The 16,990-nt window shown below is 44.6% G+C and overlaps 1 protein-coding gene across 1 annotated transcript; it reads left to right on the top strand.

Moving 5' to 3' along the window:
* The first annotated feature begins 332 nt into the window (after window positions 1-332).
* Window positions 333-10,267, top strand: CD79A (CD79a molecule). Its single transcript, XM_054999521.1, has 5 exons — window positions 333-443; window positions 3,218-3,682; window positions 7,003-7,121; window positions 8,280-8,348; window positions 8,849-10,267. The coding sequence occupies exons 1-5, from the start codon at window positions 389-391 to the stop codon at window positions 8,969-8,971; spliced, it is 831 nt and encodes a 276-aa protein (XP_054855496.1). The 5' UTR covers window positions 333-388; the 3' UTR covers window positions 8,972-10,267.
* Window positions 10,268-16,990: the final 6,723 nt, after the last annotated feature.

A 16,990-nucleotide genomic window follows, 5' to 3' on the forward strand; every position in this document is an offset into this window, starting at 1 on the left:
TGGTGTGAATGCAGGGGTTCTACAAAAGCGAGGGTAAACAAAAACTAAACTAAACACACAAGAGTAACTCCGTTTTCATTTGTGAAACGTTGGAGAACTTATATGAGTGTTGGGCCCCTGTGAATGTTTCCAGCGTCCAGTTAGCAGAAATTTATGTTAACTTCAAATGCAAAGCAAAAAAAGAAAAAAAAAAACCTTAGCTCAATGAAGTGGAGCAAGAGAGCAGCCGGGCGCATCTCCTGATGTCTGCCCAAAAGGGGGGGGGGGGAAAGACGCCTGTCTTTAAAAACAACCCACAGGTCCTGCAGGGACTATCAGAGTGATGCATAGATGCCTAGGGCAGCGCAGGGGAACACCGAGTGGTCAAGAGGAACCCACAAATCGCAGGATGGAAAGTGGCCCACAATGGCTTTATTCCTTGCTCCTCCTGGGACTGTTTGCAGGTAAGGACCGACAGAGGCCTGTGCAACTGGAGAGTCTAAAGATGCGGGGAAGAATTTAGAACAAAAGAGAACAAACAGTAAAGATGATTGTGTAGGGCTTGGGTAGCAGCCTGGGGCATGGAAGTTTAACATGCGAAGCTTTGCCTCACTCTTTCAGGAAAAACTTTCTTGAAAGGTGCAAGCAAATTTGCCCTTCACAAGGCAGGAGGACGCAGTGGTAACTTGATTAAATGTGTGCTGGTTGCTGGCTGTGGAAGAAGTTGCCATAAGTGCTGGTGGGCAGCTACAGTTGATTCATCAATTGGTGGAGTTGCAATGCACATTAAACAGCTGAGCTTGTTTTATTTCTGGAGTCCCGTTTGGTTTGGTTATTGTAAAAGAAAACAGTTTTTCCTTCTAACAGCATTTTTTTAATGCAGCATGTAAGCTTCCTTCTGTATTTCAAAGAAATATATGCTGAGTTTTTCCGCAATGTGCAGATTAATTTACATTTAAACGATTGGTTAATTGATAGATTATCAATTTGTTAAATAGTTTTAATCAGTTCACAATGTAACCTCTCCTGATTCCTTAGGTTAGAAAAATCCTCAGCACAGATACCACAACCTCATAGAACAGTGTGGGTTTACATTGTTTTAGAACTCTTAAAATTTAAATACCCATCAGCTCCAAAGAGGTCATAACTGAACTCAAAGGGATATCACATTTTTCCACCTAACCTCTCCCTCTTCATGTTCTATATATTCTTCTACTATAGGCCCACCCCTCCACCCCCAATCATTGGGCCTAAAAGCACGGCAGCGAGCAGCTTAGTTTTCTGCTCTGTTTTAATGACTCAACATAGTTTTCTATTATCTGCTGCTGTTTCATCTTATTTATTGGTTTGTATATGTTGTCTTGTGAACTACCCTGGGCAAAAGTGTGTGGATCATAAATATTATAAATAAATAAATATTGCCTTTTAAAATTCATTTTTCCTGGGTTTCTGAACTGAGTAAGGTGTTAGGGAAATTAAAATCGGAAACCATCACATTTCCCAGATACCATCCATGAATAATTGTGCCTGCAGTATAAACTATAATCCTTCCTGCGGTTTCATATTATAATATTTGGCATCAGTGTTAAATGCCTCTTGCTAGGATTTTTTTCCCAGTAGGGTAAAACATGAGTCCGGTGGTGCCCTTAAAGAATAACAATACATTGTCCAAACTCACTTGAACAAACTCAAGTGGTTGGGTTGAGAATAAGCACTCTGCCGGTTCGACTTCCACTACTGTCATGAACTCTACAGGCAGCCTTAGGCAAGCTACTTCTCTCAGCCCAGCTCTCCAGCTGTATTATGGGGATAATAATAACACTGACTTTGTTCGCCGCTCTGTCTTGAAGAGCAGTATATAAACACACTATTATCGTTATTATTATTTCTAAGGTGTTTGATTTCAGTGTCAGATTAAGTATACATAAGTATATTTAAATATACATAAAAGACAACAAACTTCTGCCGTGCCCCTTTGCTTTAAAAATGTTGATTGGCTTTGTCCAAACTCCTTTTGCAGAGATCTCTTGAAGGAGACAAGTAAATAGCTGGTCACCTACGGTATGCTGAGTAGAAATCTCTGCTTGGCATCCAAGAATCTGAAAACAGGAAGACGGCTGGTTCCATTTGGCTAACATAAGTCTATGTTTAGGCGAGAAAGCTAGGTAAAAATTCCATGCAGACTAGCAACTTTTGTGAACTTAATTTGCAACCCATAAACCCGTTCTTGCCAGAGTTTTGCTCCTTTTCCATTACACATGCACTTTCAAACCTGCAAAACACACACACACACACCTTCCCTATAACCAGTGCCTGTTTCAGTGGTTTCTATTCCTTAGGGGGCAAAAGTACCTTTTTATATAGAGTTCTATATCCGCTCCACCCTTCAAGGACCCCATTTTTTTTATTCCTCACAAGGGTGGGCTGTAAAGTTTGCATCTGAAAACTTCTTCTCAACTTTGTTCTGTTTCCTGTCAACAGGGGTAGGGGAAAAGGAACTAAAACCTGCACAATACCCTTGAGAGACGATAGCGGGGGTTATATGGGGGAGATGTGGTTCAGTGGCCTGATCAGCAAGGAAGGAACGGTGGAGAAAGCATCGCAGAGGTTGTTATTGGAAAGGTGATATAATATAGGGAGTCGGGTCTATTTTCTTACAGTCTGCATCAGAACTGCAGAAGTGTGATATGGAGAAAAGCCACAGGTGAAGTTTCACCCACCTCATTCTCAGGAAAAGCTTCATCGGCTGATTTTAACAACAACAATAACAACATTCAATTTATATACCGCCCTTCAGGACAACTTAATGCCCACTCAGAGCAGTCTACAAAGTATGTTATTATTATCCTCAGGAAAATCACCCTGTGAGGCGGGTGGGGCTGAGCGAGCTCTAAGAAAGCTGTGATTGACCCAAGGTCACCCAGCTGGCTTCAAGCGGAGGAGTGGGGAATCAAACCTGGCTCTCCAGATTAGAGTCCTGCCGCTCTTAAGTGACTGACCCGAGGTCACCCAGTTGGCTTCAAGCAGAGGAGTGGGGAATCAAACCTGGCTCTCCAGATTAGAGTCCTGCCGCTCTTAAGTGACTGACCCGAGGTCACCCAGTTGGCTTCAAGCAGAGGAGTGGGGAATCAAACCTGGCTCTCCAGATTAGAGTCCTGCCACTCTTAACCTCTACACCAAACAGGCTTCCTTCCATACTTTTTGGACACTCAGAAACCACCAATTCTGTTTTCCTCAGGTCACTTTTGTGGTGCACTGAATTCATCTTCACCTACAGAGCCATTCAATGTCTCAGAGCAAGATAAAGGAACCACAGCAAAAAACAATATAAAGCTCGTGACCAAGAGCCCCCGTCCAGTTTCGAAAGATGAAACAGCGAGACAAATCCATCGTTCTATAGTGGTGAAGGATGTACCGTCATCTCTCTTAACCTTGGAAGGGCATCCTGCCACCCTGGAGTGTAAATTCACAGCTCCAAGTATTGTTAATATCATCTGGAAAAAATCCTGTTCTCCCAACTGCAGTGAGACTTTTCATTCCTCCAGCAGCAATAAGCATCGATCAGTTCTTGTGGTTAATGGCAATGGCGTTTCAAACCTCTCCTTCCTAAAGGCCCAGACCAGGGATTCTGGCATGTACTACTGCATCGTGAGTACTGCGAATGACTCCAGCCAGTCGTGTGGGACATACCTCTGGGTTCGGAGTAAGTGTGAAGTTTGGGCTCAAGGGCTGCAGATTGTTTTGAAAAATAAGCAGAAGGTGGTGTCCTGTAAATGGCCAATGCATGTCAGAACAATCAGAGGGGAATCTGAGCAAACTTCAGAAAGCTTGCATTTGTCCTGCAAAATGTAGTTGTGATATAGAGCTGAGATGAAATATGCAAATACCTTAGAAACTGGGTTCACATTTCAGAAAGTGGCTTTAAAAAATTTGGACGACATTGCTTTTGAAATTCCACCACCTCTCTGGGGTTGTTTTGGTATCTATAGGTCTGACGTGATTATCGGAGTCAAGTCAAGGAAACCCAGACACTATATGTTAAATATACTGTGTAGTTTGGGCTTTGGTCTTATGGGTTAAAATTCCTGCTCAACCACAAATAATCATACCTTTTCTAATTTATCCTACCTCACAGAATTCTTGAGAGCCCATGTATGGAACTTCTTGGTGGGAGTATGGGATGCCAATGTACTAAATAAACCAAACCAAACTATGTTCAGCCCAATCCTATGGCAATTTATTGGGAACTAAGGCCCATTGTACTTCGATAGGGCTTACTCCCAAGTAAGTGTAGATAAGACTACTACCTCAGTTTGACAAGCATTTGTTTAAAATACATGACAATATTATTGCCAATGAAATCTCAGGAAACAGTGTTTAAGTTATTGAATTACCATGAACAATAACTAGGTTCTCTCCCCCCCCCCCCTCCTTGAGCGTCTCTAAACCCAATAGTGTTCAAATTTGGGAAATCTGGGGAAAATGTCAAATCAGGAAAATAAAAAAATCAAAAGTCTGTTCAAGAATTTGAGCAAGTGGAAATTTACTGATCATGTTTAAACACCCAGATTTGTTTAATCTGTAATCTCAAAATACTTCTGCCTTGTGGTGATGCAAAGTCACTCTCCTTTGGTTATTTTCTGCCCCCTTCCTTATCTACAGTTTCCAAATGCAAGTATGAAAAAAAATCAGAAGTGGCCCTTGGAATTTCATTGAGATCAGACTAGCCCGGCAGCAGTCCACTCGAAGTTAATGAACAAGACACTTTATTTAATACGTTTTTATCTTGCCCTTCCTCCAAGGAGGTCAAGGTAGTATTGGGAAACACAGATTATACTTAAGGGCCAGGCGGTTACCTTTTCCTAGTTACATCTCCAGTCATGTCACAGACATGTTCTGGGAGCTTCTTGTTTCCATGATGTGTGGAGGCCACACCTAGCCTCGAGGCCCGCCAACCTTGACTAGAGCCAGGGCCTTTTTGGTCCTGGCTCCCACCTGGTGGAATGCTCTGTCTGCTGAAATCAGGGCCCGGCAGGACTTACTATCTTTTCGGCGGGCCTGCAAGACAGAGTTGTTCCGCCAGGCCCGGAAAAAAGGGGTGTATAAAACCCTCCCTGTGAAGGCTGTCCACCATCTTGTTTTAAATGTGCTGTTTTTAATGAATATGAATTTTTAACTGTATTTTAATTGTATTTTAATGTGTTGTTATCCGCCCTGAGCCCGCTTGCGGGGAGGGCGGAATACAAATTTGAAATAAATAAAAATAAATATCTGGATCAGGATCCTGGCAAGTGTAGAGAAGGAGCTTAGACCCCTCCCACACATGCCATTTCTCAACCTGAAATGGCCCCCGAGATCCCTGTTGGTGTTGTATGTATATTGACAGGAGTACATAGTGATCAAGATGGTCATTTGAGATCATTTTTCTAATCCCAGGAGAGGACAGGGAAGACCTTCCTGGTAGTTTAGAACAGTAAAACAGCATCTTGGACTGAAGCATGAATGTATTAGCAAGAAATATCACAGATAACCATCTCCCAGGTAGTAATTTTTCATTCATTATATACAACCTCTTGGTACACTGGTTGTCCGTTAGCCTACCAAGTGGTAAGTAGAATCTTAACACTGCCTTCCTTCTCCACGTTTCTGACCAGTGTGAGGCAAAATTGTCATCACTTGGCAAGGAAGTACAAGCACCGAACTTACTAAGCAGACACACATGGTACCTTATCACAGATTATTCAGTTCAATTGTGCCTGGGGTAGGAGAAGTGAACTATAATTAAGGTGAAGCAGTTTGCCATTTTAGATTGGGAATGTTATAGTCTTGGTTAGGTAGGAGATGCCCATACAACTTTCCTACACTGAATCCCTTTTGAGGGACGGGATATGTTTAGCTAGTATAGCAATAGGGAGAGCAGCAGAATGGAAAACCTGGCCAAGAATACATAACATTTAATTAGATTTCATTTTGCCGTTTCTCCAAGGAGCTTAAGGTGGTATATACTTTATGTTTACAACACATCTGGGAAGTAGGGTGAGGTTGAGGGCAGGCCCAGTGTGACCATCTAAGCTTCATAGGCCAAGCTAGTTTTAGTACTCCAATAAAACGGTATCTTGCCCAGAGCATTCCTCCCCTCCCAGCCTCTGTTAACACTCAACCACCCCATGCGGTCAACTGGAACTTTAATTCCTGCTCTGAAAATGCTGTTAAACGGTGCCACAAAGTACTGTCAGTCATACAGTGTTGCATCTGAAGTTTGAAAATCGGCAGGAAGTGTCTTCTGAAATGGTTGTTGTGGGTTTTCCGGGCTGTATTGCCGTGGTCTTGTCTTCTGAAAGTCTGCAGAAACTTTGGACAGGTTTCTGAGAAAGTACTTCTATGTTGTGGCCCTTTCCCCTTAGGAAAACCTGTGCCTACAGTAGAAAGGCAGGCATCTGGTGCCACTGCGCTGTTTGGACCAGTACTATTTGAAACACAAGGGCACCAAAACCAAGTACATTTAAATTGTGCTTAAATCCTATGGAAAACAATGGGTCAAATTAATTATAACATAGTTCTCAAACAGTGGTCTGAAGGCACACGACAACCACAGGCTTTCTGAAGTGAAACCATTTGGCTTAATGCCTGGATGGGAGATCTCCAGACAGCCTATATTTATATTGACTTGAGTTTCATAATGAAAGAAAAGCAAAATATAAATAAGACTTAGGTCTACTTATATGTGTCTAAGTTTCTCTGGATTGGGACCATGTACATTGTGGGGTTGTAGTTATCCTGTGTTGGAGCATAAGGTTCTCTCTCCCCCAAGTTTTTGTCAAAGCAAAAACTGCTATCAGATGCAAAGTGCTACACATGATTTGCCACTGTTTTCCAAGTACAGAGTTAGGCATTCCTTGGCATTTGTTGTTGCTGCTTCTAGACTGTTCATATCAGATCACAAAAATGATCCACGTGGAAGGTCAGGGATGCCGTGAGGAATCTGGTCCAAACACCTCTCTCTCTCTTGCTTATTTCCTCCAGGACCTCGCCCCACCTCCTTCCTGAATATAAGGGAATCCATCAAAAACAAGATCATCACTGCTGAGGGCTTCCTCCTCCTCATCTGTGCCATTGGGCCAGGTCTCTTTCTGCTGTTGAGGGTGAGCTGTTCCTTTCCACTTTTTGCACGTACACACACATGACACAACCTATTCATCCGTCTGCCTACAGTTTCCAGTCACCAGATCTTGTTCCGCTTTAGCTCGCTATATTAAAGAGCATTCTGCTCCGCTCCTCCCCAGGCACGAATAAACTGTAATGGAATCATTGGTGAACAAGTGGATACATCAAATCAATTTAACAATCTCCTTAGTAGGCAGGCTTTTCATTCTATCCACAATTTTCTTTATTTTGCAGTATATGGACCCTAGGGTTGGACACAAAACCCAACAGTCAGGCCTCTATCCCAAATGGCAGCTTGTTGAAATCATTGTAGGCAAGCTGCCAAGAGTGCATGCTCTCTATCTTTTATCCCAACCTTCCTGCATAGAGAGCAGAGCGGAATACATGGTGCTCCCTTCTTCATTTTATCCTCACAACCATGTGAAATAGGTTGGGCTGAGAGTGACTGGCCCAAAGTCGTCCTGTGGGCTTCCCTGCAAAGGATCTGAACTCGGCTCTCCCAAATCTTAGTTGGAGATTCTGATCACTCCACCACATTGGCTGTCAGTGCTATGGACTGAGCACTGATGAGCCCCAAATATCACATTGCTGTAGCTCTTAGTAAAAAAAAATCTGAGCTATACTGCTCTAAAACCGTCACTGACGGTTGCTGATTAATCTGTACATCAAACTGAAGACCTGTTCTGCAAACTGAAGACCCTCTGCAGCTGCACCTTAAGATGGATCTGTATGTGAACTGGGCTGCAGTCCACAAAAGTATGTGACACAATAAATCTGTTAATCCATCAGGCACCAAAGAGTATTTTGTTTTTGCTGAAACAGACCAATATGGTCACCCCACCAATATTAGCCCCCTTATGCAATACGCAGCTACTTTTCAGTCTAACTACTGATGGTAATTTAGTTTTGTGAAAGGCAAGAAATGGAAAAGTCTCTGCTAGTAATCGCCCCCTTGCCAATTATAATCAGGGAGGAATGACAGCTAGATTATGAAATGTACACTCTTATGAAAAACACTGAAAGTTGATATTATTGTGTAGCAGGACATATCTATTCTGTGGTCCAGCACACCCTATCCACTGCACCTCTCTGGTCTTTTGAGTGGTCCCTCAATGTTTGTTTTTATTTATTTACAGAAGAGATGGGAAAATGAGAGCCTGCTGCAGGCCAAGAAGAAGCAGTATGAGGAGGAGAACCTGTATGAGGTAACTCAGGGAGGCATCTGTCCAATGGGGTGTAGGCAGATTTCAGAGATGGTAATGATTTATTCGTAAGGTAATGGAAATAAGATTTCCAAATAGCAGCCTTCCTCTCCTGCAGCAAACTCTCCACATACACAGCAGCAGTAAACTAAGTGGGATTTTTGTGGCATTCAAAAATGATCAAATCTCTTTGATCCCAATCAAGCTGAAAGTGCCCACCAACGTTGCCTTTTGTTATTTTTATTTACTGGATTATAAAATAACCTTCTTAGTTGCCCAGGGCAGCTCATTATGTGACCTTGGAATTACGTTCTGATTTTTGACATGGTGGCAGAAGCACCAGAACCTCATCCCTCTTGGCCCCCTAACAATTCAATCCTATGCCCATTTTTTGAGAATTCCCACCAAACTGAGTTGGGATTTACTTCCTAATAAACATGTTTAGGATTGCGGCCTAAAACACATTGCTTCTTCAGAAATGATGCTTGTCTTTCCCTTCCTAGGGACTGAATCTGGATGAGTGCTCCATGTACGAGGATATCTCACGGGGACTGCAAGCCACCTATCAAGACATAGGCAACGTTAAAGTGATTGACCTGCAGTTGGAAAAACCAGAGAAACCATGATATGTTTGCCTTGTGTTTTGTTTCCAGACGCCTACTATAAAGATTTCCAAATCTTCTAACAGTATCCTACAGACAAAGCTGAGGAAAAATATGTATTCTTTTCTCGTGGATGCTGCTGACAGTTTGTATAACCATTTCAGACTTCTAACAAGGAAGCTGAGGAAAACATGACTGACAATGCAGAATCTGGTAATAATAGGAAAAAATAGTACAGGAACGTCTCTATTTTCATTTTTCCAGCAAAGTATTCCAGTAAAGTAAGAACTTTGTTTGAAATATCTCTATTCTGGTTTCCATTTTGATTTTTACTGTACTGCTTCCCGATTTTGAGGAAATGGACTCCAAGCCATAAGTAATGGTAACTTTGTTTCAATGATATCCCCAGAGGATGCATCTGCCAGGTTTACGAGATTCATTTAGACCTGTCCTTGCTTTTATTTTCCTTTCTCAACAGAGTACAACTAGACATATTTGCAGAACAAAGGAAGATTTTAAAGTCTCCTTACTACATTTACCATCTTTCTCTCTCTGGGGTCATATTAAAAAGTAGCCCTATAAATTGGCAGCAAAACCTAGTAATTGCTAACAGCTATTGGGTAGTATCCACAGTATTACCCAGCCACTTAGCTGAATTCCCAGTCAGATTTTGCAACTTTAAAAAAATTCAGTCATTTAAAGCAGACTGAACATTTAATGGATAAAGCAGCACTTTAACTTTAAAAGGTAGGCATTTCATCTGAAACATGCAGTGGGGGAAAAACAGACAGTATATAATTGGATAAACTGTCTGGCTAATATACCAGGAAACCAAGCATGCGCTCACTTCAACTTCTGTCTTCACCTTTGAGGTATATCCCATACCCATACTGTCCCACTCATCAATGGGAAAAAGACAGGGTTCATTATAGGCCTTCCCCTGTATTCTTCAGAGGTTAAAGCAGGAACAGGACAAACTGATGATGCTTGAGGCAGATGGACCTGACTTGTAGATAAGGATGTATACGTTTACATGGACCAATGAGTTTTTGTTTCCATAAAGCACACAAAGAAAGACATTTCCAAGAGCTTGATCATTTCCCAAAGCATTTTTCTGGTTGCCTTGTCTCCGGACTGTGACATGCAAAGCTCTGGTTGTGTACTGTGATAGATGGAGGAGTGTCACAAACTATAAGCAATACACCCTGTTGCAGTCTCTTCAACTCAGTTCTTAATCAGAATCTTATGTTACGAGTCAGCTTGCAATTCCATGTTGCTGTAATTATAACCTAGGGGTTTTCATGTGCTTTGAGATGTCAATAAAATAATCAGATCTGACTCTTTGATTATGCTTGCAGGTGACAAGAGTATCATTTGATATTAAAACTTTTGGGATGGCTTAGTACTAAATTAAAGATTACACTAACCCCTTCTGCACTGGGGACGTTCCTCACTTTCCCTGAACTCAAGCCGAAAGGCATGGAATCACCTTGTATGTGGCTGTTCGCTCCTCTCTAAAACCTATTAAAATCTTTCTTTTTGACACCCAGATATTTAGCCCCCTGTACACTATCCCCACCTGTGCCAAAGCAAAAAGGGAACTTCCCCCTATGCTTTCAAACCAGCGATTCAACAATCCCGCACAAGACTTAATTTTTTTTTTTTTTTAAAAGAGGCGGGTGGGGAAGAATGGAAAGGGAGATGAGTGGGCAATCAGAATGCAGTGGGCTGGCAGGGGGCAAGTGGGAGGGGAAGAGGGTAGAACACTAAAACCTTAATAAAGAGTATGCACAGAGAAACAACCGACCACAAAGTGGATTTTTTTTAAAAAAAATAATAGTTTTTTTTAAAAAAGCATTCCCAGGAAAGCCAGGGAAAAGTTGCAGTGGCAGGATAACTGCTCATGGCGACAAATCTGGTGCACACAGTCACAAAAACGAACAAAAATGCTGCAGGTTGGGAACTGAACCGACGAAATTGACCAGTGCAGACTTAGCTACTGATGCATGTGTAATGCAATTCTGGTGACTATTTTCATAGCAAAGCAACTTCAGTAGATGGTAATCTGAAATGGTGAAACAGTGGAAAGGTGCTTAAACTGTCCTCTACCAGTACTTTTAGCTTAGCAAGTATATCCCAAGCTCCTTTGCGTCCAAAGTTCCACACACATTTTTGCTAGGTAAACAGGCAGCAGAACACTGTGGAGTGGGAGGGAGGAGTGGAAGAAAAGAGTAGCAGAGGCATGTTCTTTGGCCCTTTGTTGAAGAGCTTAAGTATTCTGCAAGTATTTCATGCTTACCATTAAAAGCTATTACTTCATCTATGGACAACCACTTCACGTTAGTCACAGCAGTCTTTTGTCAAAAATAATTTATTGAGAGAATACTAATGGCAATGAACAATCTTAACCAAGATATAAAGCCATCAAGATCATACAGGTTGTAAGAATTTTCCCCATGGAGGCATTTTTACAGCCTTTAATTATCATATTAAATGGAATGTGACCAAGTTTAGTATATAGGCCTGATTTTTTTAAAGTACCCAGACTCACCATACTAATTTTTGGTTCATTTTTTGAATTACTTTGGGAGAAATTAAACTAGGAAGAGCATGGTGAAGACTTGTCTGTCTAGAGTTGCTATGCTGGAACTGGCAGCCCTTCAGAATGACCTATCAGTGTGGCTTCTCTCCTGTGTGCGTTTGCTTGTGCCGGGCCAGGTGTGATGAAGAGATGAAGCTTTTCCCACACACACTACATGAATATGGCTTCTCTCCTGTGTGCGTTCGCTTGTGCCGGGCCAGGTCTGATGACTGGACAAAGCTTTTCCCACACACGCTACATGAATATGGCTTCTCTCCTGTGTGCGTTCGCTTGTGCCGAGCCAGGTCTGATGACTGGACAAAGCTTTTCCCACACACGCTACATGAATATGGCTTCTCTCCTGTGTGTGTTCGCTTGTGCTGGGTCAGGGTTGATGAAACGTTGAAGCTTTTCCCACACACGCTACATGAATATGGCTTCTCTCCTGTGTGCATTTGCTTGTGCCAGGCCAGGTGTGATGAAGAGATGAAGCTTTTCCCACACACGCTACATGAATATGGCTTCTCTCCTGTGTGTGTTCGCTTGTGCTGGGTCAGGGTTGATGAAACGTTGAAGCTTTTCCCACACACGCTACATGAATATGGCTTCTCTCCTGTGTGCGTTCGCTTGTGCCGGGCCAGGTTTGATGACTGGACAAAGCTTTTCCCACACACGCTACATGAATATGGCTTCTCTCCTGTGTGCATTCGCTTGTGCTGGGCCAGGTGTGATGAAGAGATGAAGCTTTTCCCACACACGCTACATGAATATGGCTTCTCTCCTGTGTGTGTTCGCTTGTGCTGGGTCAGGGTTGATGAAACGTTGAAGCTTTTCCCACACACGCTACATGAATATGGCTTCTCTCCTGTGTGCATTTGCTTGTGCCAGGCCAGGTGTGATGAAGAGATGAAGCTTTTCCCACACACGCTACATGAATATGGCTTCTCTCCTGTGTGTGTTCGCTTGTGCTGGGTCAGGGTTGATGAAACGTTGAAGCTTTTCCCACACACGCTACATGAATATGGCTTCTCTCCTGTGTGCATTCGCTTGTGCCGGGCCAGGTATGATGACCAGACAAAGCTTTTCCCACACACGCTACATGAATATGGCTTCTCTCCTGTGTGCATTCGCTTGTGCTGGGCCAGGTTTGATGAAGAGATGAAGCTTTCCCAACACACGCCACATGAATATGGCTTCTCTTCTGCTTGCATTTGGTTATCCGGGAGTAATTGTCTTACGGTTGTCCCACCTTCACTGCATAAATAAAGCTTTTTACCATGGGAAGCATTTAGATGCTCATTCTTTACAGTTTTGTTTTTAAACAACTGCTTTTCAACTTTACCTTTCTTTACTCTACTAGGCATTAGCTGTTGCAGGGTTCTACTACAGGAAGCTGAATTCATGATTTTGATTAAAGACTTCTCTTCCAGTACGTCCTTTGGTTCTTTACTGGGTATTCCATATCCAGAATGTTTCCACTTCAAATGTTGAACGAGGTAAGGTTTAGAAGTGAAAGCCATCTCACAACAGGAACACTGATGACAGGTGCTATCTTGCTGCGGTATCAAGTGTGAATTCTGTCTGTGGGCTATTTGCAAACAAAAAATTCCATTTTTTTGTAATCCTTGAGTCCTCAGCAAGACAGGGAAACTATAAAGTAAATAAATAAAACATTTTAAACCTGTGAATTCCCCCAGTTTTGCTGCAATCTTTCCCAAACCTTGTTTGATATTATCATTTTGGATAGATTGCAGTGAAAGTGCCTTTGGATGCCACATGCATGGGAAAGTATGTATTGTGCAGGTCCTGTTCACATTATGCCGTTTTTCATACCTCAGCTCCCACAACCACAATTTCTACCTTCAAAAAGTTTTTTAAAAAATAATCAGTAACTGACAGACTGTTATAGCTTAATGATGTTATAACAATCTTTTGCTATACTACCAATTCCAAGCTTTCAATAAAGAAGTCTCTATCCCTTTTGAAAGATTTTTAAAAAATGAAAGCTGGGAACTAGCAGACCATAGTAATAGATTGTTATAATTCAATAGCATTATTACAATTTGCCAATGACTTTTTTTTAAATGCCCAAAAAAAGCCTTCCAGCAGCACAGAAGAACTGAGAGCCAGTTTTGTGTAGTGGTTAAGAGCGCGAGACTCTAATCTGGAGAACCAGGTTTGATTTCCCACTCCTCCACTTGAAGCCAGCTGGGTGATCTTGGATCAGTCACAGCTTCCCAGAGTTCTCTCAGCTCCACCCACCTCACAGAGTGATTGTTGTGGGGACAATGATAAAAACAGGGTTTCTCACCTGTAACTGTTGATCGTCGAGTCTCTTCTGTGCAGACACACATTGGGACTGCGCAGGCGCAGGCCAGCCGCGGAAAAGATTTTTCTAGCTTTTAGAGATGTGAAGGGGACGTTCGGATCCACCGCGCATGCGCGCCGGTGTTCCCGCCAATTTTGAATGCATATATATCCGAACGTCCCCGGCATTCCCTCAGTTCACCTGAGCCGCCGGAGAAACTCAGAAACCAAGCACTCACAGCGGGGTAGGTGGGAGGGAATGTGTGTCTGCACAGAAGAGACTCGACGATCAACAGTTACAGGTGAGAAACCCTGTTTATCGTCTTCGTCCTTCTGTGCAGCCCCACATTGGGAGAATAATTAGCATCTCACCAATGGGGGCGGGTGTGAGTGTCTACTGAAACAAAGAATGCAGGACAGCCGTGCCAACAGCTGATTCACGCCGTGCATTCACGTCCACAGAATAGTGTTTGATGAAAGTGTCTGCAGTGGACCATGTCGCAGCTTGGCAGACGTCCCGGAGCGGCACTCCTCGCAGGAAGGCAGCAGAAGCAGCTTGCGCTCGAGTGGAATGAGCGGTAACCAACAAGGGACACTGGACTCCAGCATGCTGATAGCAAAGTTTAATCGTAGACACAATCCAGCGAGAGATGGACTGGGCAGAAGCAGGTGAGCCCTTGCGAGGGCCAGAGTAACATAAAAACAGGGCAGGAGACTTCCTGAAGCATTTGTTGCGATGTAAATAAAACAATAAAGCACGCTTTACATCCAATGTGTGTAGTGCTCGTTCCCCTGGGGATGAGGGCGTTGGAAAAAAGGAAGGGAGGACCACCTTTTGCTGTAGGTGAAATTTGGAGACCACTTTGGGCAGAAATTCCATGCTAGTGTGGAGCATGACCGTACCAGGGAAAAACTGCAGGAAGGGAGGGTCACACCTCAGAGCAGACAACTCCCCCACACGCCTAGAGGACGTGACCGCCACCAGAAAGGCCACCTTTTGTGTGAGCAAGGGCAGGGGACAGGTGGATAGGGGCTCGAAGGGCCGGAGCATCAGTTGGGAGAGTACCAGGGACAGACTCCACTGAGGGATCGGCGGGGCCCTAGGAGGGAAGGTCTTAAACAGGCCCTTTAGGAACTGCTTGGAAAGCCAGTGAGTGAAAACGGTCTTTCCATCAATCTGCTCATGAAAAGCAGAGATCGCAGCCATGTGGACCTTAATGCTGGAGAAGGCAAGACCCTGTGAGCACAAATATAGGAGGTAGTCGAGAATCACAGGCAAAGGGCAATCAAAGGGAGAGACCCCTTTTGAGGCCAGCCATTGGGAAAAACGTGACCACTTCCTCTGGTAGGATAGCCTGGTGGATGGCTTCCGGGCATTTAGAATGACCTTAAGAACCTCCGAGGAGAGGCCTACTCCGGAGCGCACAGGAGCCAGGCAGCCAGGCTCAGAACTGCCACATTGTGGTGTCTGACCCCGTCCCTGGTCAATAGGTCCGGGGCCGGCGGAAGTGCTAGGCACCGTCCCCGTGAAAGGGAGAGTAAGAGCGGGAACCAATCCTGGCGGGGCCACCGTGGGGCAATCAGGATACAGTGGGTGTTGAAGGCCCTTATCCTGGAGAGGACCTTGTGCAGGAGTGGAAAGGGCGGGAAGGCATAAAAGAGCCCCGGGGACCAGGGTATCTGAAAAGCATCCCCTAGGGAGTGACGGCCAATTCCGGCCCGGGAGCAGAACAGCGGGGCCTGCTTGTTGTGGGCCGTGGCGAAGAGGTCGATGAGTGGTGTGCCCCATGATCGGAAGACCTGGTGGAGGTAAACCCTGTTGAGGGACCACTCGTGCTGAGGTAGAAACACCCTGCTCAGTGTGTCTGCTGCGGTGTTGAGCTCCCCGGCAATGTGAACGGCCCTGGGAAGGACGTTGTTGACCATGGCCCACGTCCAGAGAGTCGTTGCTTCCCTGCAGAGCTTGAGCGAGACCGTTCCTCCCTGCTTGTTGAGGTAATAGCAGGCTGTGGTATTGTCCGACAGGACCTGAACCCTCCTGTTCCGAATGATATCTGCAAAACAAGCAAGGGAGTAACGGATCGCTCTAAGCTCCAAAAGGTTTATGTGCATGGATGCCTCAGTTGGGGACCAGACACCTTGGGCTGAGAGCTGCCCACAGCGCCCTCCCCATCCCAAGTTGGAGGCGTCAGTAAAGACGGTGACCTCTGCCAGGAAAGGGCCAAAGGGACAACCTTCGGACAGGTTCTCAGGGACAGTCCACCAGGCCAGGGAGCGCTGCACCACCCTGGGGATGGAGAATTTCTGATGCTGGCCCATAGTGAGGGGGTTGTACCTCCGGACGAACCAGTTTTGCAGAGGCCTCATATGCAGGCGTGCGAAAAAAACTACCCCTGTGGAGGAGGCCATAAGGCCCAACAACGTTTGGATCAAAAGGGCAGTCTGGAAACGGTTATGCAGGAAGTGACGGGCTAAGGAGGAAAGCCTGGTCAGGCGATCGGGGGGCAGGAAGGCTCTGCCCCGGGGAGAGTCGAGATGAACCCCAATAAACCTAATGGCCGTGCCTGGAGTAAGGACGGACTTATCCCCATTAACCACCAAGCCCAACCTAGCCAGTACAGACAAAGTGAGGGCAATATGGGCCTGGAGAGTCAGCTGAGGGTCCCACCAGGAGCCAGTCATCCAGGTACGGGTAGATAAAGCATCCCCTGGACCGTAGGTATGCCACCACGGTGGCCATGCACTTCGTGAAGACCCTGGGTGCAGAGGCCAGCCCAAAGGGCAACACCGTATATTCATACACAGAATCCCCATAGACAAACCGCAGGTACTTCCTGTGGCCCTCGAAAATGGAGATGTGGAAGTAGGCGTCTTTCAAGTCTAGAATAGCTAACCAAACGCCAACCTCCAGGAGCTCTATAACCCGTGCCAGGGTCAACATCCGAAATTTCTCAACCCTCAAATAACTGTTGAGGCCCCTAAGGTCCAAAATGGGCCGGGAACCTCCATCCTTCTTATCCACCAGGAAATACCTCGAGTAAAATCCCCAAGGGGAAGTAGCGACATTGACCAGTCGGACAGCACCTTTGTTCACCAACTCTATAACATTATTGTGTAACACAATATCACAACATGGAGAACAACGGGGAGGGAGA

The sequence above is a fragment of the Eublepharis macularius genome, chromosome 15 (assembly GCF_028583425.1).
Source record: "Eublepharis macularius isolate TG4126 chromosome 15, MPM_Emac_v1.0, whole genome shotgun sequence".
Taxonomy (NCBI): domain Eukaryota; kingdom Metazoa; phylum Chordata; class Lepidosauria; order Squamata; family Eublepharidae; genus Eublepharis; species Eublepharis macularius.